General features: G+C 45.1%; 2 protein-coding genes across 3 annotated transcripts; one reads left to right on the top strand and one right to left on the bottom strand.

Annotated features, from left to right (window-relative positions):
• The first annotated feature begins 62 nt into the window (after positions 1-62).
• ACP2 (acid phosphatase 2, lysosomal) lies at positions 63-9,506 on the top strand. Its single transcript, XM_039553136.1, has 11 exons — positions 63-234; positions 314-409; positions 485-571; positions 3,025-3,177; positions 3,516-3,614; positions 3,771-3,860; positions 6,114-6,246; positions 6,322-6,410; positions 7,011-7,117; positions 7,335-7,510; positions 7,593-9,506. Exons 1-11 carry the CDS (start codon positions 139-141, stop codon positions 7,727-7,729), a joined length of 1,263 nt encoding a protein of 420 aa, XP_039409070.1. The 5' UTR covers positions 63-138; the 3' UTR covers positions 7,730-9,506.
• DDB2 (damage specific DNA binding protein 2) lies at positions 7,605-24,300 on the bottom strand. Of its 2 annotated transcripts, none has more exons than XM_039553129.1 (11): positions 24,220-24,300; positions 22,497-22,680; positions 19,625-19,758; positions 18,803-18,994; positions 15,951-16,117; positions 14,781-14,880; positions 13,220-13,397; positions 12,531-12,676; positions 12,125-12,289; positions 11,771-11,816; positions 7,605-11,086 (listed from the first exon to the last, which is right to left on the bottom strand). In XM_039553129.1, the coding sequence occupies exons 1-11, from the start codon at positions 24,283-24,285 to the stop codon at positions 10,992-10,994; spliced, it is 1,473 nt and encodes a 490-aa protein (XP_039409063.1). In that variant the 5' UTR covers positions 24,286-24,300; the 3' UTR covers positions 7,605-10,991. The 2 variants fall into 2 exon arrangements, with proteins under 2 accessions (XP_039409063.1, XP_039409064.1); XM_039553130.1 differs by having other exon boundaries at positions 19,625-19,755.
• Positions 24,301-26,811: the final 2,511 nt, after the last annotated feature.

The following is a 26,811-nucleotide window of genomic DNA, read 5'->3' as shown; positions in this document are numbered from 1 at the left end:
GGGCCGTCCCGCCGCCGGGATCCTCCTCCTCGGGGGCGGGCACAGCGCCGGGAGCGCGGCCGGGGCTGTGCGCTGCGAAAGCGCTTCCGCGCGGGCCCGCGGCCGACGGCGTTCGGTTCCGGGCGGTGTGCGAGCGCCATGGCGGGCGGGAGGGACGGTGCTGTCCTGTTGCTCCTGGCGCTGTGCCTGCAGCCGCCGCCCGCCCGGGCCCGCAGCCTCCGCTTCGTGACGCTGGTGAGGGGGACGGGGGAACGCGGGGGGAGCCAGGCCGAGCCGGAATGGCCGGGCTGGAGTAACGCGGTGCCGCCCGCAGGTGTACCGGCACGGAGACCGCTCGCCCATCAAGGCCTTCCCGCGGGACCCGTACCAGGAGAGCGCCTGGCCCCAGGGATTCGGGCAGCTCACGCAGGTGCGAGCGGGGCGGGGCGGGCGGCGGGGGCCGGGCCGGGGTTCGGACCGCCGGTAACGCCCGGTGCCGTTGCAGGTGGGGATGCGGCAGCAGTGGGAGCTGGGCCAGGCCCTGCGGCGGCGCTATCGCGACTTCCTCAGCGACACGTACCGGCGGCAGGAGGTCAGTGCCAGCCCCGCGGCTCGGGGAGCGGCGCTCTCGGCCGCCCCACGGAGGGCCCGGGCCAGGGCTGCGGGTGGCTCCTTTGGGAAGGGAAACGCCGGCGCTTGGCGTCCTCTCCAAGTATTCTCGTTCCTTAGCCCTTTCCCACCGCAGGAAGAAGAAGGGCCCAAGCGCAGGCTCTGTGCTGAGCCTGGCCGCGGGGCACGGATCGGCCGCGTCTCGGCGCTGCCCCCGCAGCGGGTGCGAAAGCAAATCCAAGCAGAGTTGTGAGACTGTTCGAGCCGCCCCCTCTGAAGTCCAGGGAACTAAACAGTAATGTGTGTTGTAGCTGGTATTTGTTTCTTACTCGAGCTCGTAAGATTTTTTTTTCTGCTACAATAGCTCACAAGAATGCAGCCCGTGTTGGCCCTGCCCTCCCCAGTGCATTCGAGGTACGATCTCACCAGACCCTGTAGATACAAGTAGTAGTTACAGGCCAGCAATGACCCTCTCATTTCCTTTCACCTGTAAAATGTTGACAGCTTCAGTCCCCCAAAGCCATTCATTCCCCTCTCTCTCATTAGGATGTTCTCACACTTTATAATAGTTATTGAGAAACTGGTAGGTTCTTTCGAAAGAAGTCACAGAGCCCTTGTGGAACTATGTATTAAGCACAGGGGAAATTATAAAACATTTTTAAAAGTCAGGAAATCGAAAATTCTCCCAAGTACCCCTGCTAGTTAATCAAACAGGTATTGAGTCAATTGAAACATGAACAGGTGTCCAGACGAGAGGCTGGTTCAGATGGACAACAGGCAGCCAAGACCCAAGACCCCTTGTCCCACTACAGACTCTGCACCACCTCAGTTATTTTATCTGAGCTCAATTAAGCTGATTGAACAGATGGGGCAAACTAAGAATTCCCATATGCTTTTCCTTGTTTCTCCCCTTCTAGGGCTTCCCAGTAAGAATCCAGCTTATCACAGTTCAGATTACATCCCTTTGACATTTGCTTCATCAACAAAACTTCCAGCATAGGCTGAAGCACAGATCCTTTAACTATCCTCAGTAGTTCCTTTCCAAACATACTTCACTCTGATACAGCTTTTGAGTTGAAACTGTTTTCCTTCTCTTGCTTGAGAAAGAAAAACAAACCAAGACATGTGCAAACAAAAGCTGTTCTGCTAACCAAGCCTGAACCCTTGCTCAAGTTGAGCAACCTCCCTTGTAAGAAGTATTGCCTCTGGGTGACACCATATGACCGTCTGTCACCTGACTCAGCGACAAGCTGGAGCCTGGCAAAAGGTGCTGAAGAAAGCATGTACACTGAGGGCTTAATTGCTTGGGGGTTTTATGACACTTCAAGAATTAGATTCTTATCTTTTAAAATATTACCTTTTTATTTCTTCAGAGCTCACCAAGGATAAAAGCAAACTTGTCTAATGAGTAGAGGGTCAGTTTTTTCAAGCCACACTTAAAAGTGCAGGCCCACACAGGTAAAAGTGAGTGGATACTGATGTCAGATAAAAGACAAGTCGGGTTTTTTTTCTTGTGACTGTAAAGTTTCTAAGGTACACTTCACATGAGAGAGATTATACAGAGTATATACATTTTATGTTTCTCTCCTAACATTTAAAAAAAAAATCCCTGTCTTTACATTACATTTCATTCTTCAGGCTTTTTATTCTTGTTTCCGATCGAACATGCTGTTTTCTGGGACATTCCTTTTATGATTTCCTGTTGTTCCTCTTGTTTATCACTGCTTTCTCTCCAGTTTCCCCTTAATTGTTTTCAGTACACAGATACCAGAATACTAAAGTTTTGCCATTTTGACCTTCTGAACATTGCTGTATTTTTCTCATTTCCCCTTTTTTCTGGCTCAGCTCTCTCTCTTCTGAGCTCTAGAAAGTCTTGGTAAAGTCTTGGCCCATTAATCCCAAGAGCCCACTGATCAGATAAAATCCCAGCCCTCCCTGTTTTTGTTTTCTTTCCTGTTAGTGAGATCACTCTTGTCTTCGTTTCTCAGATGGAAAAACTGAGGATTGAAGAAGTAATTTCTTTTCCTGAGCACTGCTGGTCATTTTTAGAACTGAGATCAGAATGCAGGACTTTGCCCCAGTCCTGCTCTGCAAATATAGTGCATTTTCTGTCTGTGCCCATAGTTTGCTCCATCTTTTGTCTTCCTCTTCTCTGACTCATCCTCAGACTCCTTTCTGTCTCTAACCTCTTCTCAGGGCACCTGGGTATCCCACTGATCCAGACCAGACTGCTCCAGTATTCGACAGCAGATTGTCTTTGTGTGTGTCCTTACAGCTTTGTCCAGGCCGATATCAGCAGGCTTGGTCCTGTTCCCTTGCTGTCCGTGAGCAGCTGCAGGGCACTTGGCAGCATTCCTGGGCAAGTGCATTGTCCTGTGCCTGAGCATCACCACTTGCAGGAGCGTTACTAATGGTGCACTGTCCCTGTCCTGGCAGATCTTCATCCGCAGCACGGACTGTGATCGGACACTGATGAGTGCAGAGGCCAATCTGGCAGGCCTCTATCCCCCAGGAGGACAACAGATGTTCAACCCTAACATCTCCTGGCAGCCTATCCCTGTGCACACAGTGCCTGAGTCTGATGAAAGAGTAAGTTAATCTCAAGGACATGTATTGACTACTCAAGTAGTAGTGTCCAAAAAATATTTGCTACAGTCTTGATTCAGATTGTCTTGAATGTTTCCTGGGACCTACCTTGCACAGGTTTTCCTATTTTCAGAAAAAGATGAGAGAATTCAGGGGCTGTGTTCACTCACCACGTGAGGTGCCAACACCACAGCAGACCACACATGGTCTGGACTATGTCAGCAGGCAGTGCTCCAGGCTGTTTATAGATGCAGTCAGGGTTTCATTACAGTTGTGTGTGTTTACTGCGAATTCTGTACTCCAGCATTCGTGGTGACCTGGCTGCTCTTGTCTCTGCCCAGCTACTGAAGTTCCCTTTGACCCCTTGTCCACGGTATGAACAGCTACAGACTGAAACACGGCACTCAGCAGAATACATAAATAAGACCAAAGAGAATTGGGTAAGTAATGATGTTTGCATGAGATAAGGTGGTTCTAGGCTTGTAGTTATCACCTCCGTATAATCAGAGCTCTGAGAAAAGGGAAGGGATACCAGTGCATATAACACAGTATGAGATTAGACAATTTAAGGCCTTTCTCTTTTCTCAAACCTACAGCAATTCCTGCAGATGGTGGCAAAGGAGACTGGGATCCGGGATATCTCTCTCGAGAGTGTATGGAGTGTGTATGACACCCTGTTCTGTGAAGTAAGTCTGGCCATCATCTTACACCCACTGGAATCTGGTCTTTAGGATTCACTGGATTTGGTGGAAATTAGTTTACAAAATCCCATGAAACAACTTTTCACCCTACAATTAGAAGTAATATTCTAATTTCAGAATAATACTACTCACTAGAGGCATGTACCAAGAATTACCTGGTTTTGCACCCTACAACCTCCCACTCTGTAGCTCAGATATATATCATGTCAGAGTCAGAAAAAGTCCCACCTGCATAAGAAATATCTCTTAAAAGTCACTAGAAAATGATTGCAATCTGAAATCTTTAGATCTCTGTGGACAAACCTAAGTCCAATAATGGAGAAATAAGATCTCTGCAAACTGAAGAAGCATTAACTTTATGATTTAAGTTGGGACCTTAATTAGGACTATTCCTGGTGCTGTACCTCTCTGTTACTTTAAATCAATCACTTTTCTTTCCGTGCTTCTGTTAATGCCATATCTAAAAGAAAATAATGCTATCCTAAGTTAAGTGGGATTCACTCACATCTGGTTTTTGACCTATTTTAAGGTCCTTTGTCAGAGAAAGACTCTAGAGACAGATGTTACCCTTTTACCATCTGGGGTGGGGCACTGTATATTCGAGTTGATTTCTGTTGAAAGCACATCTCATGAAGACTTAAACACAATCAAAAATTGGATTAGCTGTGCTATAATACTAAATTAAAAGTCACATATCCAGGAGACTTAAAGTTGTTACATACAAGTTTCTCTGTGTATAACTGTACAGCATGATGACGTAAATTAAGGACATCTTTCATGTCAAACCAGTGAATTGTGGACGCAGTAAACCCAAGCATTTTGATCCTGTGTCACACTAATTGTATGGATGTGCAAGACTGCTCTGCTCGCTGGCAGTGGTATACAGTGGTGTGCACTATTTTGGGGGTGTAAAAGATAAATTAGCAATGGAATTGCACTTTGCTGTATAAAGTAGCAGCTTGGGTTGCTGCAAGCTGAGAATGTTCCAGTCCAGAGCTGCATTGTACTACGTGAATTTGCCCTTTGTATCACAAACCCAATTTCCTGTCTTGTAACAATCACAGTGAATCAACTTCTACTGATAAAAAATATCCTTTGGTCAGAGAGAGCAAGAATTTCAAATCTTCTTTATTTTCAGGCGGCACTTGAGCTTGCAGATTGGGCCTGGAAGGCCAGCTGACAACTACTATAATCCCCAAGAACTTGGAGAACAGCCCACTGTCCCAAAACAAAACCAGAATGTTGTTAAGGAAAGAGTATTTCTCACTCAGAACTACACCCTCAGGCTAATTGGTCTCTTCAGCTCCTTTGGTCTTCCTCCTTTTTCTAAGTCATGCAAACAGTGCCCTGAAGAGGACTCTTTTTCTCACCTGAGCCAGTAGAGTCATTCTGGCTCTCTGGATGGAGACAAGAAAGTCCAAGAAACAGCGGAACTTACCTGCTGTTCTCTTTGTAAATTAATGAAGAACTAACTATGTAAGCTGCTGATGGAATTTCTCTGAACCGCTCAGACAGAATGGGCCCTTAAGGATATTCAGCCTCAACTTCTGGAAGTCTAATGGGATGTGGCATAGAAAATTGTTCTCAGTAATGCTGGGAAACCACAACTGCTGTTTGTCTGCCATTATAACCAATCCTTTCATGTAAAGGGTTGGCTGCAAAGCAGGTTCTTCTCTTGGTTCCCAGTTCTTGGGCTCCTGGGTTTGAGTACAGGGCTTTGTCAGTGGTGCATCCCACTGTTACGTCCATAGAACACCTGCTAACTTTCTCCACTGTCTCTTTCAGTGGCCCTCAGACCCTCCAGGGAAACAGGTGCAGGTACATCAGAAACCCTGAGTTTGTGTTCACTCACTTATCTGGTTTTTTTTTTTCCCCTCTTTGACTGCATGCCATCTGCAGGGCAGAATCAGTCACATGTAAAGTAAATGCCCTAAGATTATTGTATCAATTACAACATAACCTTGCATTCCAGCTGTGCTTTCACAGAAATGTAGCTCCTAGGTTCTAATCTTTATTCTTCTCATTATTTTCTGAAACATCATCAAAACCCACATCTATTCTTTGTATGCAGCATAGCAGTGTGAGTTCAGAAGCATAAATATGAAAGGGGTATATTGCTTATTTAGAATAGTGTAGGAAAGCAGCAGCAGTATGGGCAGGTCTCCAGACACCCTCCCCTTCTCTGTTTAATCTGCGACCTGTGCTACCTGCACATGAATATTCTGTTTCTCTTTCTAGCAAACACACAAAATGGATTTGCCTGCATGGGTGACACCAGATGTCATGACTCAGTTGAAGCAACTAAAAGACTTTGGTTTTGAATTTCTGTTTGGGATCCACAATCGGGTAGAAAAAGCTCGTCTGCAAGGCGGTGAGTGCACCAGAGAGGGAGCCTCGTGCTGCTCTGCCTGGCTTTTGCCTCTTACCAGCTGTTCTCTTTCCTCAGGGGTCCTGCTGGATCACATAAGGAAAAATCTAACCAAAGCAGCAAATGTTTCTGCCCATCAGAACCTAAAACTACTTGCCTATTCAGCAGTAAGTCAGAGCTGGGGCTAGCTTTTAGCCATCTCCTCCTGCTTACAGGGGATTGGGGCGTGGTGATGTTTTAACCCTTTCTAGCTTCCCTACAGCTCATACAGTGATCAGGACATGCATCTTTGCCTCTGACTGGGTGGGAGATGCAGTATCTGGCATCATTCTTCTGGGATCCCTGAGGAAAATTCCCAGTGTGTCCTTGTTGCTGTTAGCTCAGGCTCATGAGACTTTGGGGAGCCACTGCTCTATTTATTTGGTAGATGGGTTTATGCTACTCAAATGTGACGTTTCAGAAGTGTGGATACAGTTATCCCCTTTCCAGTAGCCTGCTGCCTGGGAAGTAACGCATCTCTTCCAAACTGCTCTCTAGAGATTAATTCTGAAAAAACAGTGCAGGATATACATGGCTGTTTCACTTCCCCCCCTTCTCTGGCACCTGCACAGATCACTGTTCTAGCAGTACAGTTCCTCTCCCATTTTCCAGATGAAGTTAGGAAGGTGATGTCCCCTCAGCACTGCCTTGTCCCTTACTGGTACAGTCTGAGCTGCCCTGCCACATCCCTAAGGGTGACTGATTTGGTTTTTTTCCCTCTTTCTCAGCATGACACCACACTTGTGGCACTGCAGATGGCTCTAGATGTCTACAACAAGATCCAAGCACCATACGCCTCATGTCATTTATTTGAGCTGTACCAAGAGGATGATGGGTGAGGGCTGCAGTAAAGATGTCTGCTGTGATTTCACCTTGAGGGTTAGATACCTAGGCTAGGCTCCACTCTTGGGACGTGCAATCTTGCTCCTTGGGCAGACTCTCATGAGGAAAACTTACCACCAGAATAAAGGAAAGGGTGTGGACACTGAGTTTTTGGGAAGGGATGACTTCAACTAGAGAAAAAAAAAATTCTTGCTGTGTTTCGTTTTCAGTAACTTCTCTGTGGAGATGTTTTACCGGAATGAGAGTGGGAAGGAACCTTTCCCACTGACAATCCCTGACTGTCAGCATAAATGTCCACTGCAAAGGTTCTTGGAACTCACAGATCCTGTTGTTCCCCAAGACTGGGAGCAAGAATGCAAGGTATCAAGCAGCATGCACGACACAGGTAAGCCCAGGCTTGACCAGAGTGTGGCAGAAGGGGAAAGTCTGGATGATACCATGCTGACCACTTATTTTCTCCCTTACAGAACTCTTTGTGGGTTTGGCTGTGTGTGGATCCATTCTCCTTCTCCTTATTATTCTCCTCTTGACTGTACTCTTTCGCATACAGTCTCAGCCCCCTGGCTACCGGCATGTTTCCAATGAAGGTGAAGAGCAGGCCTGACAGTTGCTTCAACTCCTTCCCAGGCAGTAGGAGGGAGCTGTGTTGCCCCTAAGGATGATTCGGCACCTTCAGTTACTCAGCATTCTTCTATTTTGGCCTTTGCTTCCCAGAACAAAGCTGGACTTGATTGCTGAATGCTTTCTAAAGGTGACATCCGTTAGTAAGAACTGAGTAAAAGAACTGAGCTACTCTAAGGAAATGACACCGTAACTTTGAAGCTAATATACTGGTGCCCCTGGTCTTCATACAGCTTACCCAGTCTGGGATTCCAGCATGGCCAGTTTCACGTTTTCCTCCTTTCAAGTGACTGTAAATGTTACCACTCACCATGACTGTAAATGTTACCACTCACCATGACTGTGGCAGAGAAACTTGGGCCTCCAGCAGTTGCCACATCCAGATGCATTTCTCTTCAGGGTCAACCTACTTTGAGTGCTTTTCCCTCACACCATAGTGCTGCTGATGGTAGGAAGGCTGGGCTTCAGCTGAGAGTGCAGCTTACCAACAATGCACCAAGACTCATCTACTGTCCATGCAGTGGGAACTGCTGCGGATGATGGGAGACAAAGTGCTTCTTGAGGTTGCTGTCAAGTAGTTGCTGCTGGCAACTGGGTTTTTTTCCCTCTTCACATTGTATCTCAAGAGAGGACTGGATTGAAATCAGGACAAGACTGAAAACCTAGCAGTTTTCAATCAATTCTAGCATTTGGCTCAGAACAGAATCAGGAGTAGAACCCAAAGAAGCTCTAAGAGCTTCATGAGAGAGAGAGCAATTCCTGTGACCATAGCAAACCCACACTCAATTTCTTGTGCAATGTTGGCTCTAGAAAGGAAAGTCCCCCTAGATAAGAAACTTGGTTTCTGTCTAAAGATCTCAAATTTGAATTTTACTTCCCACATCTGAACTTCAAGGACCTACTAAAGGGAGTATGCAGTACTCCAGGCAGTCCAGATTTCAGCCCAAGGAATATTCTTTACTTAGCAGAATGTTTTTATGCTGTAATTAAGAGATGTAGCAGAGCTGTTTACCTAAGACTAGATTAAATACCAAGTTCTATAGTTTTTCTTCCTATCTTCCCTACTGGATGGACAACAAACAAACATTAAGAATCAGAGTTGGCAGGTGACTGTGGATTCCCTTATTTGTCATACTTGGGCATTTTGTCTGAAGTGTGTTTCTTTCTCCAGCTCACTGCAGCTGCTGCAGAGACCTTCATACCAAGTGCTCACCACCTGCTTTGTAGTTTCTGGCAGAAAACAAGAGACTGCAGCAAGCACCAGAAGCACAGGCTCTTCACATGGTGATACTGCACATTCACTTCCTACTTTTACTTCTCTTTCTGGTGCAGTTCCCTTCCCCTCTTGGATGCAGAAGCCAGTTCTTAGGTAATGAACATTTCCTTTTGTTCCCCTTAAGGAGTACCGTGGGGACTTTTCTCCACACCGTAATCGGCATCTGCCAGCATGGGAACCCTAAATCAGCAGAAGCAGCTTGCTGTTCTCAGCATCTTCCTCACCTTTTTGTCCTCTCAAGATACAAACTAGGTCTCCTGCACAGCAAGACAGTCATAAAGAAAAAGCTACTGCCTGTGAGAACAGGCACAAGAAAGAGGTAATAGAAAGTGCATTTAAGAGGACCAGACCTGTAATTTTTAAAGGCACCAAATTTTGCACACACAGAGAAAAGGTTTCTATGATGATTTGGACATTTTGACTGTGAATGACTTTCTGTACTTGTTCCAATACATTTCATTATTAAAATCAATTTAGCACTGAACTCTTCTCCTCTTCTTCTCTAAGAGTTCACAGGGCTAGCACTGGTGTGCTCAGTGTTGGAAAGCAGGCAGAATTTACTGCAGCATACCCCCTCCTAAAGGAATTCCCTGTTTCACAATTCCACATGTAGCACAGGGAGATTTGACATCAACTGGTTTTGACTGCAGCAGCTGTGCATAGATACAGCTGATGATGCATCCTGTCCAACTTGGAGGGATCTGCATCACACCCAGTACTATGACTGCTACTTCTACCACAGTTGTAGGTCTCATATCCCTCCTATAGAAAGGTCTCAAACTTCTCCCCTACAAAAGTAGTTCAGTAGTGTCCTCAAAGCAGCCACTCTCTCTAGCAAAGAATTTTAGTTTAGTACAAAATTTTATTGATATTAATACTGCAAAACTATAAAAGTGAATACGGAGGATCTGCACAGGCCTGGAGCCCATCCCATCCATCAACCTCTGGGACAGCAGCAAGGCCCCAGGCAGCCTTGTAAACAAACTAGAAAAAGCAAAATGTAACTGTTTAACAATAGTCTTGAGATTTGACTCTGAGCAGGGGTATTTGGAAGAAATCCCTCATTTCTGCTTTATAACACTCTTACCCAACATTCTGAAGCACATAGGCACGGGTGAAAAAAATTACCTAATCATTGGCAAGGAACAGCCTAGATCTCTGAAAATAGAAACTACAGAATCAGTAGGTGTCCAGCTCCATAATGTCCTTGAAATCCATGATAGAGACCTCTGGCATTATGTTCTTTGTGGTCCAGTTAAATAGCTACAAGCAGAGAACAGGCTAAGCTTGATGTCTTGACAAACACACATTTTCCAAGCTTGCATATGGGAGAGATTGGTGTTTCCTAGGCCACCCAAGCTATCCATCACTTCATCCCTGTGAACATTCTATCTTTTCAGGATGTCAATCCTGGTAGCAAATGGTTTCTCAACTTGGTTGGACTAGAACAGGCTGGGGACCCTGTCATGAGCTCCTCCAGTACAGTCTACAGGAAATAGTAACTTCTGAAAAGTGATGACAATCAGATAAGGTAGGCTGAAAGCAGTAACTTCAGCAAGATCTGGGAACATCTTTGAAGTTTTCCTAGTGCCTCAGAAAATGAGTAGTAACTCCACTTGGAGGAACCCAGTACTGACACAACTTTCTAAAAGGGGAGGCCAAGAGGATCAGGGAAGCAAGATCAGATCCAGGGAGGAAGGACAAAGTCTAATTCCCTGCATGGCTTATACTGCCCATTGCCAACAACTAAGTTTGGACCCTGGGATTCAGAAAGGATCAAAATACTACATCAGTTCTCTAGATCCCTCTCTTTTCACTTCTTTCCCTGGGGTTTAGAATCACTGCTTTTTGTTCTCATCTCCTCCATCTCCCCAGACATTAACTTAGCTTTTGAGTTTGCTTGTGCCAGGGTTTGCCTGCCTCTGCCCTCCACGTCTGGATGAACTCCAGCTTCCAATCCCCTGTTCTCTCATGGTTCAATCTCCTTGTCTGTCATGGCTTTCAAAAGATGTTCATGCTTCTTGGCCGCCATCTCCTCTTGGTTCCAGATCAGAATATTAAAGCCTGAGAAGAAAAATGCTGTGTATCAGAAACTCTACATCAATCATAATACCTTAGGCTATGTCACTTAAATGCCAGAAGTTCAAAAGACTTTTTCTGTTCTAAGGTATTTCCAAAGTATAGAGGATGCAAAAATAGTTATTGCAGATGCTATCTCCACATAGCCATGGAACTCTGATCTAACTAAGAAATACAAGTAATTCCTAATCTCATCTGTCACAGGTCTAAGACCTAAATCTACAGCTAACTTAATCCCACACAGCCTGCGAAAAACTGACTAATCTTGGCTCTGCAGTCTAGGAAATGAGAGAAATTAAACGAAGGGAAACGGTACAGTCTAGCTTTGGAAAAGGCTTTTCCCCCCCTCCGTTGTTTCCTTCTACTGTTTCAGGGCCGGCAGGTGGCAGCAGCTCCCGGCTGCGGGGAGGCTTCCCACTCCAGACTTGATGTTCTCAGGAATGTTTCACAGGAGGTGACTACCAACCTGCTTCCCAAGTGCAAAGGAGTAAGACTGAAAGGAAGGTCTTGATCTCTTTCACCAATATAGGAAGTCATAAAGGGCTACTAGCGAGTGGGATTTGGGAAAACTTCTCTCACAACTTTCTTTAAAAGCATCTGGAGTAGCCAGCCAGCCCTTTTCTGGGGCTAGAACCCACACATTTAGTGCCCCAGGTTCTCTTTACTTACCCATGCCAGAAGCCAGTGTGTCTCCCATAGGGTTAAATTTATTGAGCTGAAAATGAAAACATAAGAGTCTGTAAGAGCATCACTGCTTATGTAACAGTCATAAGAGCACCACAGCTTATATAACAGCAACAAACCATCTGGAAAAAACAGTGTTTCCTAAGAGTATCGCAAAAACCCCACAAAGGACCATGGACTAGCCCTGTTTGAGTCAGCAGTTTTAGCTGGCAGCCGTATCTCATGACAGCATGAGTCTGTCACAAGTAAACTGGATATGGTTCTAGTCCCTAACCCACGCCTCTTTCAGACAGAGAGCAGTGTTACTGACAGCCCTTTTGGCTGCAGCGCTCAGCTCACCGAGATGATGCCAGAAGCATTTGGATCGTAGAGCTGACAAACCATCTCGCCAGTGTTTCCATCAAACACATCCACAGTTCGCAGCTCGCTCGGCGTGTACCCGGGGAACTTGGGGTCTGGGTAGCGACCTACCACAATGAGGTCATAGCGAGGATGCCACGTTGCCTGATCAGAAAACAGAGTCGTGGAAGATTAGAGAAAGGGACAGAGCTCAGCACTGACACAATCCAGACAACTGACACTGGGAGCAACTCTTACTGTATCCCATGCACAGCCTGAGGAACAGTGCTTGCAGCAGTGTAAATATCCACCCACCAGTGTAGTGTCTTGACCAGAAGTCAGACCATTTCTGATTTGCAGAGGGCTGCTACCACCAAGCATGATGATGATCTTAGATTTAACTCACCTTAATAGGTGTGAGGTGCTGAAACTGCCTATGTGGATGTGGAATCAGATGCAGTGGCTTGGTCCAGTCTGAAGATGAGTAAACCCTGATTTCATTGTGCTGGTCTGTGGTCAAAAGCTTGGCACCATGTGTTGGGCTGAAGTAAGCTAGGAAAGTGGGACAATAAGGCAAACTAAAGATCACAGTGCTGTGACTGACAAGAAACATTAGTGTCACATTTTGCTGACTGAAAATCCATTACTGTTTCTTTAATTGAAGAATAAATTCTTTAATTGGGATGTGAATATGGCTGTGTCCCCCAACAGACAAGACTTTGACATGACAGACTACCTGTCTCAAACAAACTCAAAACTCTTACAAAACTAAGATGAAACCTACTGTGCTAGATTACCTAAGAATAATATTTTTTCTCACTTCAGAATCACAGGAGGAAACACTGCAAAGAAAGGAACTTGCTCATTGCTTGCTTCACTTCTAAGGTACAGTGTCACAGTTTGTACAGCAAGTCTTAAGAAGGTGCTGCAGCTGCCCTAGCCACCTCCCTGCCTCTGGCCACACATTCCAACAGCTTCCTTGCTTTAATTACTATGCAACTTGGAATATGAGCAAAACCTACCACTGCCACCACAATAAAAGCTGAGCTGAGTGGACTCTCTGCAGACATCTATGCAATGAAATCCTTAACTCACCTGCATTAACAGGTTTCTCATGTGGAAGCAGATGAAGAAAGTTTGTTTTGTTTTTGATGTTTCTGAGGTCCCAGATTTTGACTGTCTGATCCACAGATGCTGTGGCAAACATCCACTCACATCGGGAGTTAAACTCTACATGAGTCACTTTCTTCCTGTGCAATTTCAGCTTCCAGATCTGCAGCAAACAGAAAATCATGCCAAAAAAAAAAAAAAAAAATCAAGATCTGGAGTAAAGAAATTGAATGATTATCTACTAGTGCAGGTAAAGAGGTCTTCCATTTATAGAGTAACAAAACTTCTAAAATACACCAAGAGTGTATTGACTGGAAACAAGAAAGAAAAAGAATGACCTTGGGAAATAACTATTTAATTCTAGAAGAACTTGGATCCATCAATTTATTACAGCTATGAGAAAAGGAAACACAACCCCGGGCTTTCATGGAGGGACGTATTAGTGTCACCATACAAAGCAAGATCACATCTGGAAGACTTTAAGCAGTGCCAGACTTCCACGTGCAGAAAGATTTAAACAAACTGGAACACGTAGAGAAAACGTGCTGCCAAGATAATGAGAAGGAAGGAACTGCTTCGTGTGGAAAACCAAAAAACCTTGCTTTGTTTATCTAAGTAAAAAAAGTGAGAGGAGATATAATTGGCTTCTAGAAACATGTCACCAAAGAAACATGAGGGTAGGACAAATATTTCAATTAACAACAATAACAACCTCGAAGCGGCCGTGAATAAATTTCTATACAAAGCCAGAAGATTATCTCTAATCTAAAGGCTGAAGCTGGCCCATCCTCCCTAGAATAATGGGTATCTCCCAACTGCAGAAAAGACTGTCACATTCTTTCAGAGGAAAAAAAAAGTAACTCAGCAACTAACCCTGAATAAGGACAAGTCACTTGGAGCACTCCTGCCTCTGCCCACTACTGGGCACAGCTCATTGGGTGGCAAACTTTTACAGATGTTACCCTTACATGCAGGAGAGATGGCAGTGACAGTGTGACAGTACAGCAGGCTCTTGAAGCAGGGCCAACTCCAGCCAGCTATTCTCTCCTCTTTCACTACTACTCCAGACTCACAGTCTGCCTCTGCCTGCCCTCTAGTGTCCAACGGCAGGAGTGCAATTTCCATCCCAATATTCGCTGCATTACTGCTCCGTGCCTACCCCCAGGTCATGGAAGGGTGTACAGCAGAGCAGTACCTCCTAAATGATTCCCATCAGGGCACTAAGTTTCTGGACGTGTGAAGGTTCTTGGCAGAGGGTGCTCACATCTTCAGGTTACCCTATAATTACTCTGGCTAGTAGCAAATACTCTTAAGGAAACGGTAGCACATGAATAATTCCTTGTTTAGGAATTATTATAACACTCAACAATGTAAAAATGTCTGCTGGGTGGCAGAAGTGGAGGACTTCTCACCACCCAGACATGAGTGGACTCATCTCCTGAGCTGCAAGTCACTTGGCTCCTTTTTCCAGGGTCCCTGTAGAGTAGGAAAGCACATGAGCCATGAAGATTCTTGTAGAGGAGATGCTGCATGGAGCCATACAAACCTCTTCACCAGAAGTGCTGAGCAGGACCACGTTGCCCACATTATCACCTGTCACCACTGCATGGCAGCTTGCAGAAACATCCACACTGCAGTACCAGCAACTAGAGAGAAAGACACAAATCAGTGCTCTTCCTACAGAAAAGTGGAGGCAGTGGAGTTCTGGTTCACATCTCATCCCTGATAAGGGATACTGCAACAGACTGTAACTGCAATCTCTTGCCTGGTGCTGTGGGCCTGAGTATCAGGAAGAAGGACGGCTTATCAGCAATGCTTTCTGTTGGTGACTGATGTGAAATAACTTCAAAGTAATTTCAAAGTGCTTATTAGGTGGAGTGTAACACATTGCAACAGTGGAACGTAATAGAGGCTGAAGAACCACTTGGTACCTGCACATGAATATACCTTGGGAAAGATCAGAACATCCTTGGGACTTCGACAAATGTGGAGAAACAGCTTTAAAATTACATTTTCCACAGAACACTGAAGCAGCAGTAAAGACAGAAGCTTTGGACTGAAAAGCTACACACCAAACTGTCTCAACTTCATGCTCCAGGAAACAAAACTGAATAGAAACTTATCTGACAAAGACATACATCTTAATGCCAGTTCTCCTGGGAGGAGAAGGGCAGTGAGAATAAAGCTGGGGTCCTTTGGGAACTTGTAGCAAAAGCTTCACTTGCAAGATAAATTATTCTAAGAATTCAAGGCCATGGAAATGAACATGGTGAGCCTGAAGCCTGCAAAAGGGCCACAGGGTAAACTCAATAACCTGAAACTCAGATTGTGCAGGAATGTTGTGTGGCTTTCCTTATGCTACCTGAACTGCCACTGACAAAACAGACTACTGACAACAATGAAGAGGAGGAAGCTACCCTGCTCTTCTCACCTCACACTTCATAAAGTGAAAAGCTGTCAGTATCTGCAAGATAGGAGATGGCATCACCAGAAAACAACACAGGAAGATGCAGGCAGCATGCTCAGCTAATGTAAAAGCCTAAGCGCCCTGTGGCTGCCTAGCAACCAGGACCCTGTCTCCAAGCTCCCCCACGGGACCAATTCATACCAAGAGTCTCCTAACACTGGCAGAGATGACGATGTTGGAGATCTGAAGAAGCAATGCAGCATTAACCCCAAGGAACAGAGAATTAACCTTGCAGTGCCCTCTTCTCACCAAACATTATGATGCTCATGGCCACAGTCCAGGGCACGAGAGATCACCTGCACCGCTCTGCCCTCAAGATCCTGCAGACTTAGGGTGCCATCACCTGATGCCACATAAAGCTTCTCTGCCTCATAAGGACTGAACTTGATGTCTCCGAGAGAATCTCCTGGCCCTTTCTGAAATACACACAAAGCCAAGAGACATCAAGGTTAGAGTGGAAGTCAAAATCTTAATTCAACAGTCACCTCCTGGAATACACTGCCAGTTTCTCTAGGTACAAGCACTGCTTTCTGGCAGAGCACGTACACAAGAACTCTTTTTTTCTAACCTGTTTCAAATCTGAGCACATACATTCTGAGCCTTCAAGTTCACCCTCACCACTTTGGGCTGCAAACCTCATTAGCAGCAAGCACTGCTGCTTCTATTAAGGGGTAAGACTAATCTGCAGTGAACCACCTGGCTCAGACCATGCTTAGGAGATCACAGGAAAACCAGCACCATTCCATGCATAAACCACATAAAATCTCTTGATAGCCCAGTACCAAGCTTTTCTCACAGAGACTACATTCTCTAGCTCCCTACAGGCTGCTTCCAGTGCTGTATCTGGTCTTTCTCAAGGTACCAACATGCAGGAGAAACCAAGTGCAAATCTTACTGCTAACCCCATGGCACAGGAATCTTATGTTCTATGTTATGTTGTACTGTTACTATTGTTACGTTGTTTTCCCCCAGCCTGTGTCCTGAGGAAAGTGGAAACCCTACACAAATACAGAAGAAAAGAGAGCAAGCTGGGAGTCCCCAAACTCTTTGGTAATCAAGTGCAGTCCATTTGCTGCTCACAGAACAACTACTTAGTAAAGTCTCACTGTAAATACTAGGTTTCAAGAGGCCAATGAAGATAAAAAAAGGCCTGCCCGTAGAGCCGGCCAGTCCTCACAGCAGTAGGAGGATGGCATGCCCTGTCAAATCCAGGCATCACTGTTGTGACAGGCATCCCACTGGGATACAAGATCCTTGTGTCTCAGGACCCCATTTATCTCTCCTTGCTCACCTGACCAGTCATCCCAGCACGACTTGGGTTCACCTTCTGCCCTACTGCAAGTTTGCAGCTGAACAGCCAAATTAAAAAGCAAGCATGAAAACTGCCACTCAGAAGGAATTAGGTGGGGGAAAGTAAAGTGGAAGCTAACTCAAATTCTCTCACTTACCTTCAAGCACAGAACTCAAGTAACTAATTGAAGAGCTCAGGCTTCCACATGAGTCCACAGAAAAAACAACAGTCTTAAGAAGATAATTCTGAGAGCATCTTCTACAACTCATCTCCTCTTTTCACTCACTACTGAATGAACCCAGACTCTTAATTTTGATATTTTAGATAAGCACCAGAAGCTTGGTGGGATGAATTGGTGTGACCCTAATGGCAGGCACTGCTTGAAGTCAGTGGCATTTGTGGAGAAGCATGGAGGGAACTATGAATTGTCCTGTAAAAACCATCTGACAAGAAGCAGCACTGCTAGCAGGTGAAGAGGTTAGAAGGTCTCCAGGGCAGAGAGCTTTGTGATGTGTTAAGAACAGACAACCGAGGAAATCCACTGGACCCCCACTCTCTCACGTACAACAGGAAGTAAGCATCATAAAAGAGTCCCTCCCCAGTAGTGTAAAGCTCTTTCCTACCCACTACCCCATTTCAAGGAAAAATAAAAAGAATGAGCCTCTGAAATTCAGAGGATAAAGGACATGTATACAGGGAAGCGGAAGCCCAGCTCTCACATATTAGAGACAAACATCTCTCTCTCTTTCTCTTGCTCTCTGTAGTGCTTCTGCCAGCAGGACACAGAGGCCCAAAGCATTACTGTATTCTTACTCCCAGTCCTCGGTGCTGGTGAAGACCCGGACAGTATGGCCATTAAAATCCTGCAGGGTGGTAGTGCCGGCAACTGACGCAGTGTACAGCTGACTAGGGTTAAAAGGGTTAAACTTCATTGCTGTGATGGCCCCTCCAGCTCCCATCTACAAGGAAGGGGATGAACAAAAGAAAAATCCACTGAGTGATGGGGAAGGAGAAAAGTGTGTTCTGTAAGTCTGCAGTCACTGCTATGTCTTTAATAGTAACAGTGAAACACACCACAGTCCTCTAAGAAGGAAAGAAGATAACCATGTCTCCCACATGACGGTTGTCTAAACCGGGAGCAGCCCTCCTGGAGGACTAATCTGCAATTCCTTCAGTCCCCGGGCAAGGTATTCCCTTGCTGTCTGGCACCACGCTATTTACAAAAAGAGAAAGGTGACTCTGGAATTTCTGGAGGATAGACCTCTCAATGTGTATCTGTCTTAATTTAGAAAGGTGATACAAGTTACAAAGTCTTTGAGCCCCTTTTGGAATGGAAATGGCTGAATACAACGAGGGGGTATGCCAGCTGTACAAACCGTTCATTCTACCTTTGTTTCTCACTTGAGATAAAGGCCCCTTGTTTATCCCCAAAGATGTTTCTTCATCTGGCACAATAAAAGGTGAGCAAAGAAAGATCGAGACCTAAACCAGACAAACCCTCTCTGCCTACTTGTTTCTGGCATCCCTTTAAGGTAACTGTTTGAGCAGTTGCTGCATTATTTTTCCACTGAGCACACACCAAGTGCTGCTTCATTATGAACTTAATCACCATGCCTCAGGTTTCTCCAGTGCTAGAACAGTCTGGGACTTGGGAATAGACATGCTGTTGCATCTCAGTCATACCCATAACTGGCTACTCTGAAACCCAAGACCCTTATGTGCATCTCACAACAGATCTCTGTTTTTATCTGCCGTATTTCATAGTACTCCAGTTTTCCCTCCCACCCCTTCCTCACATAGAGAGGCTTACCCCCTTTATGAAGCAGGTTTTAGCAAGTACTTCACAGTCCCAAAGGATGATGTCTCCACCTTTGGAACCGACAGCTAGTGTACTGGGGTGTGTTGGGTGCCATTCCAGGCATGTCACTCTCCTGTCAAAGGGACTTGCTCTTCGAAAGAGGCAGTATGAGGAAAGAGAACGCAGAAAAGCCAGTTCCAGCCTCTGTTAAAAAGGTAAAGAGAATTATGACTTTTGCAAGCATCCCTGAGATTCTCTGAATGAGGAATGCTAACAATTTCTAACTGTCATTAGTATGTTCACACAAAATTCTTAACAACAAAGCTCTCTCAGGTGCTTCCCACCTATGGATGTTACAGAAATAATTAATTTTCAAATTAAAGGCATACGGGTCTGTGAAACAGTAAAACATTATGGACTGGATGGCTATGTCTGTGAAGGGGAAAAAAATCAACACTTAACCTGACAAGATGAGCAAAGTAGAGTGGATACAAGAACAGTATCACAAAACACCATGCAAAGTCAGATCAGCATGCAAAAGTATCGCTGAGCAACAACTCAACTGGTAGAGTGGGCAGGTTTAAATATGATTCAAGGAAGTACGGAATTAACAGAGGATAAAAATCGACAGGGCTGGGTCAACCAAAAGGGAAAGCCATCTCAGCTCTTGCATTTTACAGGATTAAGAAACATAAGGGTGCACCAGACTTGGAGCCACAAACTGTACATGTGAGGAACTTTTTAGGCCCCTTTAAAGTTCTTCTGCTTGTGTTGAAGATCTTTTTATGCAGGGAGCTGAGATGTCCAACAGGTCTGGAAGGAGACACTCCTCACCTGCCTGAGCTGTGCCTGAATGGGGCCTCCCAGCATTTTCTGGTAGACATAATGAACAATGCTGCACCGCCGCTCCAGCTGAGAGGAAAGGACTCTCTTGTTTCTCATCACAAACCCACCTCCACTGCAACCTGCTAGTGAGGAAAAGAGTAAAACTTACCCATTAGCAACACCTGTCATGCTCATTCACTAAACAATATAGGAAGACATCTGCATTTGCTGCTACATCCATGAAAAGCTTCAGCCACAAGATAAAAGCCTCGAAATAATTCTTACACATCTGCGGTGCAGCAGCTTCTGCACTTAGGGAGTCCAGTGCATCCCATAGCCCACCAGAGCTTTGTGTATGCTTCCTCTTGTTAAAGCTTCCTTCTCTTTGCCAAAGATTTATCAAAGACAACAGGAAAGGACTAAAGCAATGCCACAGGTGGGTGGTGCAGCTCTTGGACAGCGTACAATTTGAATGTTTCATACCTAAAACACAATGCTGCTATCCAAAGCCCCAGCAACTTGGAAATATGCCATGAGAGGTGGTAAGCCCCAGCATACAGCAAAAGAAAGGTCACACATGTGATCAGCAGGAACACCTGAAAATTTCCCAAGTATGGCAAGATGAGCTCCCGCACAGTTCCTGAAATGCCTGCCTGTGAATCAGAATTTTCTGTCTGCTCATGCTGTAGCCCATACAGTCTGCCCACAGTGCTGTGAGTTTTGTTTTTGATAATAGACTTGCTGACACCTCATGGCCTGAAAACCTTTCTGTTTGGAGTGATTTTTGCTGAGAGCACAGCTCGTTTCTACATTTTGTTCATGTTCCAAGTTTTTATCTTCAGGGACCTTTACGTTAAAACTAGATCTGTTCAGTCCCCACACCAATGGTTTGTAACACCCCAGGGGATATAAATGTCAAATGCATTTCTTAAGAAACATAAATGCTATATTCATTTAAGGACATCTATTTAAAAAAACCCCCACAAACAGAAGACTGAAACACATGGATCATTCTATTGGATTAGAACCTAAATTAAATCTTTCTTTAATGCAATGCTGGAGAAATGCACACTTCTTTGTTCACATGCCAACATAGTGCAAATACTTGTCACACCTGTTGAAATAGGTACAAAAGTATTTCTATTCTAATTCCTTTTTTTCACTGAAGAATTAGTATCCACAGTTCCTTCTTCAGAGGAAACAGAAATTGAGGGGTTTTTTCAGATTCCATTTTACAATGAAGGATAATCTATTAGAAACAAAGCTTCTGGCCTTTTTGGAATCAGCTGAAATAAACCTTTTAAAAGGTGGTTTAATTGTAAGAAATGGAAACTGTTCTATCTGGATCAGGAGAAAAAAAAAATTTTCCAAACACATACAAACTGGAACACAGAGTGGAAAAGCTCAAATACAAAGGTCTTCACCTTTTTAAGAAAGGATTAAGGGAAAAATATGATAAGCCTCATTTTTCTGAAGTATCTTACAGAATTGGTAGATGCTTACCAAATATGAAAAAGAGGCCCTGAAGTTACAATAAAATAATGTAGCTAAGTTAACTACAGAAGGTGTTTCAACTATCTACAATTATACACAAAACTCCTTTCAAACAGAACATTTTGCCTCCACAGTCACTGTTCACCCTGCTAACTCCTCCAAGTTTGGACTTACAGACCACACAACAGAAATGTGCAAAATCATAGAACTCCTGTATCTTTGGCTGTTGAAAAACACTTCAGTAATTTCTGGATACTTAAGCCAGAATTGTACAGAAAACTCATAGTATCTCCACACAAGGCAATAACCCTAGTGATCTCCTAAACCACTGATAGAATTTAAGGTTTTATCTGAGAAAAGGAGGCTGAGGAGAGACCATGTTGCTCTCTACAACTACCTGAAAGGAGGCTGTAGGGAGAGGGGGGTTGGTCTCTTCTCCCAAGTAACAAGTGATAGGAAGGAGGAGAGGGTCTCTACTTGCACCAGGAGAGGTTTAGATTGGCTATTATAAAAAATTTCTTCACTGAAAGAGTTGTCAAGCATTGGAACAGGCTGCCCAGGGAAGTGGATGAGTCCCCATCCCTAAAGATATTTAAAAGATGTGTAGATGTGGTTTAGCAGTGGACTTCGCAGTGCTGGGTTAACACTTGAACTCTACAATCTTAAAGGTCTTTTCAAACCTAAATTATTCTATGAAGTTGCTGTAGGTAAAGTCTAGACAATTTCCTTGATAATGCAAAGCATTAAACGTTCCAGTATATTAGAAATTAATGACAAGTCCACATTACATCAAAAATCTTTTGAGATTTTCTTTTTACCTAAGTTAGACACTAAAGGAAAAAAATGCCATGAGAAGTAATTAGAGGAAATTCTGTCCATTCTAGTCTGAACAGAGGTAGAAAGAATTCCTAGTTACTGTAGTAAAAGTTAGAACACGGAAAGAATGGGGTGCAAATACCTGTTCAGACTGGATGCTGTAGGACACCAACCTTAGGACTACTAACTGCATTCTGAATTGCATAGAGAAACAATGTATTACAAGATTGGTCTGTCCTCCACTAAAGCAGAGATCTGGTAATACAGGAATTCCACAAAACTTAACCACCCTCAAATGAGCTGTAACAGCATCTTCAGTGCTTCAGGCTTTTACCAAGGGGTATGGAGTCTCAAAACTTAAAACATTCATGCACGCACACACACTCACTAGACAGAAACTTGGAGAATGTACTACCCCAATACAAGTCTACCTATTAGTTCAACATCTAACCCCATCTGAACACTCATGTCTGAACATGCTTCTTGGCATTCTCCCTCCTCAACTAGTCAATGCCTGTCATTTGCAGTAAATCTGGTAGGGAGAAAGAGTAAGGATCTGAGGAAATGTTACCGATTTTCCCTGATGGTTTAGATGTTTTTCTCACAAACAACCTCTTTTCTTGTTTCTCATTCCCTCGTTCCCCATAGTCCCGCTTCCTCTTCCCAGCTGATTTTGCCTCTTCTGGCCAATGCTGACATGCCCTCTCACGTTTCTTGTCCTTTGGCTGGTTCACTGGAGCCATTCTGTCTGACCCCTGAAAGCAAACAAAGCATGGAAGGTAAGACTGTCATTCTTTTAACCAGAGAACAGAGAGGAAAACTGGAATGAAACACATCCCAGTAGTCTGAAGGTAGCGATTAGACCTGTATCCTCTCTCATTGGCACGACTCTAGCTTTTTGTTGTTCTCTACAGAAGAGAGGAACAGGTTCAAAAATATCTTCTTTGTTCACATATGAAAATTAACGTATCCTAAAGCACTACAATATGTTTTGACAGATGTGCCTCTACCAGACTTTTAAGCCTGAAACCCACAGATTTGCACAAAGTACATCTGTGAAACCACATAATACCCTAACTGTTTCTCTAGTAGCTCACACTGAGCTCTTTAGATTCAGCTAAGTGAAAGGTCAGAGTTTTTATGACGATGGCCAGGGTTGACTGGCCTTGCAACAAATGGGCTCAGAAGGTACTTCCTGCATAACAGCCACTTTTCCTCACAACCACCACCTGGCATGTGGATTGGGCTCCTGCACCGCCTGGCAACCACACCTGAACTGCTCCTCTGACCGGTGGAATTCAGCCACTCGTGTCCCGCGTTATGACGGCCATGACGCCTCCAAGCCCCTGAGAAAAAGCACGGGCCTCCCACGGCCTTCTCTGCAGGCGGCGGGCTGTGCGCCAAACGCCGTCCGCAGCTGCAGTTCTTTCCCGCAGAGCATCCCTAGGCTGAGCCTGTGCTCGCGTTGAGCTCGTTTAGAACTCCTGAATGGCGGTCACGGCTATCTGCCCGTGTTACATATAGCTCGGCAGGCACGGCGCAGGCTCTCCCCCAGGCAGCGCCCCCCACCCGGCGCCACGGGGACTCGCGCGGGGCCGCCCCGCAGCCCCCGGCCCGGCCCGGCCCGGCGCCCCCGCGGCCGGGGCGGAAGGGCCACCCCGCTCTCACCTGCGCTCTGGCGGCCTCGGCTCCCCCGGCGCCGCCGCGGCCGGCGGGCGCACTGGCCCCTCCCCCGCGGTTTCATAACCGGGGCGGGAACGGGGGGCAGCGGCTTCAGCCCGGCCCCATGGAGCGGCACCGAGTTCGCCGGCCATGGTGGCCGCCGCCGCCCTTCGCCGCGGAGGGGCAGCGGCAGCGGCAGCGGCAGGGGAAGGCCGAGGAGGGCTCGGGGTATTTGCCCAGCCGCTGCCGGCCTCCCCGGCCATCTGCATGAGCAGCGTCTCCGGCTGCCCTGGAGCGAGAGGCGGCTGCGAGGGTCACGCTCGCGTGACACGCGCGATCCGTCTTTGTCTGCCTGTTGTTTATTTCGGGCAGCACGTAAAATCATACGCCCCTCAATAGTTTCTAGAGCACCAAATTGGCCTATTAAAGCTGTTTGGTAAGGGCCCAAACACGGCAATCAAAAAAAAAAAAAAATTCAAAACTCATTTCCATAAGAAAATGTACCTGGTGTTGGAACTTAACAACAAAAGGCACTTCAAAAGCTGGTAGGTAACACAGTCTCGAGAGCAGCTCAGAGAGTACCAGATCCTACACGACGAAGCTGACAAGAATGGGGAAGGAAGAGCTCTTACCAACACAGAGGGAGGTACCAGCACTTCCCCCAGCACCTGCAAAGGAGGCTGCTGTCTGCCGGCCATGTTGCGTGGGGACCTTATCCCTTATCTCTGGAGCAGTAGGGTCCCCTGCTTCAGGCCTACCAGTAACTATGCTGGCTATGAACACAGGTCCTAGAATAGCTGTACGTAGCCATGCCTTCTGTAGGGTTTGGTTTCGGGTGCTACTACTTTTTGCACTATAACTATAGTTTTGGATTTTCTCACATACTAGAAAATGCACAGAAAAACTACCCAGAAAAACAACAAACAGTCTCTGCTTTTTTGCTGAACAGTAACAAAGTTTAGTTGCTGCCACCCTGTATCAGAATGCCATACACAAAAATGATAATCACTAACACAATCTGGTTTTGGACATGTACATCAACCCAACTAGCAAGTCTTAAAGTCTCATCAGGCACTTTTGTAATAACACAGCATTTGTCTTCGAACTGTACCCATTAGCAAAAAACAGCAAGAGGAATAACTGATCATAGCACTTCCCTTCTTGCCTCTGAAGCCTCAAAAGCTTGATTTCTGTGAAGAAAATCTACTATCGAAAAACATCCTTCTTATCTTGACAGTGATCAACAGTTTTCTTCTACAGGCCTGCAGAAGTCTTCGTCATAGGATCCCAAAGAAAATTTTGATGCTGTTATCCAAGTTATCTCCAGCAAAGATGAGCGCTTCCTGTCCCCACCCCTTTTGTTTCCCAGCAGTATTGTCCCACATGCACAGAACACACAGCGTAACCTACACAGTTCCCTCTTGGAGCTAACCCAGTTAGCATTTTTTAGAAATGGAATGGAATAGAAAAGAGTAGAAAAGACTATTTTGTACGGAACAGACCTACATCGAGCACCTAGTCCAACTACCTGACCAGTTCAGGGCTGACCTAGTTAAAGGCTGGTATTAAAGGCATTGTCCAAATGCCTCTTAAAAACTGACAGCTTGGGGCATTGGCCACCTCTCTAGAAAGCTTGTTCTGGTGTTTGACCATTTTCTCTGCAAAGAAATGCTTTGAAATGTCCAGTCTAAGCCTCCCCTGGTGCAGCTTCAAACCACTCCCACGCATCCTATCACTAGATCCCAGGGAGAGGAGATCAGCACCTCTCGTCTCCACTTCCCCTTCTCAGGAAGCTGTAGGGAGCCATGAAGTCATCCCTCAGCCTGCTTTTCTCCAGCCTAGACAAGCCAAACTTTGGACACAGTGGAGAACTTCAACATCGTTCTTAAAATGTGAGTCCCAGAACTGCACACAGTACTCAAGATGAGGCCACATGCTAAATACATTGTTTGTGTCAATGACTAACACCAAGTTTGCTTTCTCTCTAGAAAATCACCAGATATTTTTGTAATTATTATCCACTAAGGGCAAGAACAGCAGATAGTACACAATTCAGGCACATAAAAAATGCCACTGGCCTGACATCCCACAGCTCAGTGTCCAGATGGTACTCTGAGCAAGCCAGAGAAAGACTAATTTGAGAAAATATTCTTTAATGTATTTACTGTCTCACACTCTTCAAACTACAGTATGCAACAAAGTCAGAGGAGTATAATTCTGCATGGGCAGATATTACGCTTATTTTTATGATGCCTTTTGTCAGATGTACAATTATGTTGAGGCTCTGCCTCACTTATGGGACATGGTTCTCTCCCACAGAATAAAGCAGTCTTGTCACTGGGTCTGGTAAAGCTATATTGTAACTAAGATCAGCTTCATGGTATTGGCAATACCATTAGGTGTTCTGCCTCCTTGTTGCCAGAATCTTTGTCCAAAGCATGAATATTTTGGGCTACTTTAGTCTCACTACTGATGTACATACCATTCGAGCAACTAGAGTTTGCCATGCACATAAAAACAAGCCTGTATTCCATGAAAAAGTAAGACAAAATATAAAACCCTAGCGATGAAAGATATCTATGCTATCTGACCTCCTGCTGTCCCATGACCATTGCTAAGCTGCCCATACTAGGAAAATTAACAAAAAGATCACTATCATTACAACCTCGTTTACCTGAGCATCCCATCTTCCCCAAGCCATTCCAGCCTTCCAGGAAAGGATTCCAACAGCCATGCTATTTAGTACTCTCGCTTTGCAATCAGTATTGGTGGTGGCCAGGTCCCACATGGACAGCATCTATCTTAGATGCTCTATCTTAAAAGCACATGGGATATCAATACAGAAATGAGCATGAAAATACAACATAGGGCAAACACTGGATATAGACTATTAATGGATGACAGGTGTTTGCTTTTTCTGACCTTCATTAATGTACATTAATTTGATAATGGAATTAAAAACTCAGAACTTAATTGAATTAGGGAGTATCTATGCCAAAGAGTTGGGTTCAGTTTTGTTTTGGTAAAAGACAAAGTTGTCGCTTATACTCTCAATTGTGATTAACTCTGAGGATAAGATAAGCATCTTTCGTCACTTTTTTTAAACGATGCTCATGGTGACACCATAGCCAATGACCTGTCATGGGTGTCCACCTTCCAGGGACCCCATGCTGGTAAAAGCAAAGGATTGGTCTCAAACAAAATTAGGTGGAATGGTTTCTCAT

The sequence above is a fragment of the Corvus cornix genome, chromosome 5 (genome assembly GCF_000738735.6).
Source record: "Corvus cornix cornix isolate S_Up_H32 chromosome 5, ASM73873v5, whole genome shotgun sequence".
NCBI lineage: Eukaryota > Metazoa > Chordata > Aves > Passeriformes > Corvidae > Corvus > Corvus cornix.
Note: the sequence above shows the minus strand (reverse complement) of the source record. Positions and strands in the feature narration are given on the sequence as shown.

Bases quoted from the DNA above. Each gene is read 5' to 3' on its own strand.
- ACP2 (XM_039553136.1), top strand. From the start codon at position 139: ATGGCGGGCGGGAGGGACGGTGCTGTCCTGTTGCTCCTGGCGCTGTGC. The intron at 3,861-6,113 runs GTAAGTCTGGCC...TTCTCTTTCTAG, and splicing joins ATGACACCCTGTTCTGTGAA to CAAACACACAAAATGGATTT. The intron at 7,511-7,592 runs GTAAGCCCAGGC...TCTCCCTTACAG, and splicing joins AAGCAGCATGCACGACACAG to AACTCTTTGTGGGTTTGGCT.
- DDB2 (XM_039553129.1), bottom strand. From the start codon at position 24,285: ATGGCCGGCAGACAGCAGCCTCCTTTGCAGGTGCTGGGGGAAGTGCTG. The intron at 22,681-24,219 runs GTAAGAGCTCTT...GTTTGCTTTCAG, and splicing joins TGGTACCTCCCTCTGTGTTG to GGGTCAGACAGAATGGCTCC. The intron at 12,677-13,219 runs GTGAGTTAAGGA...CCACTTTCCTAG, and splicing joins TGAGAAACCTGTTAATGCAG to CTTACTTCAGCCCAACACAT.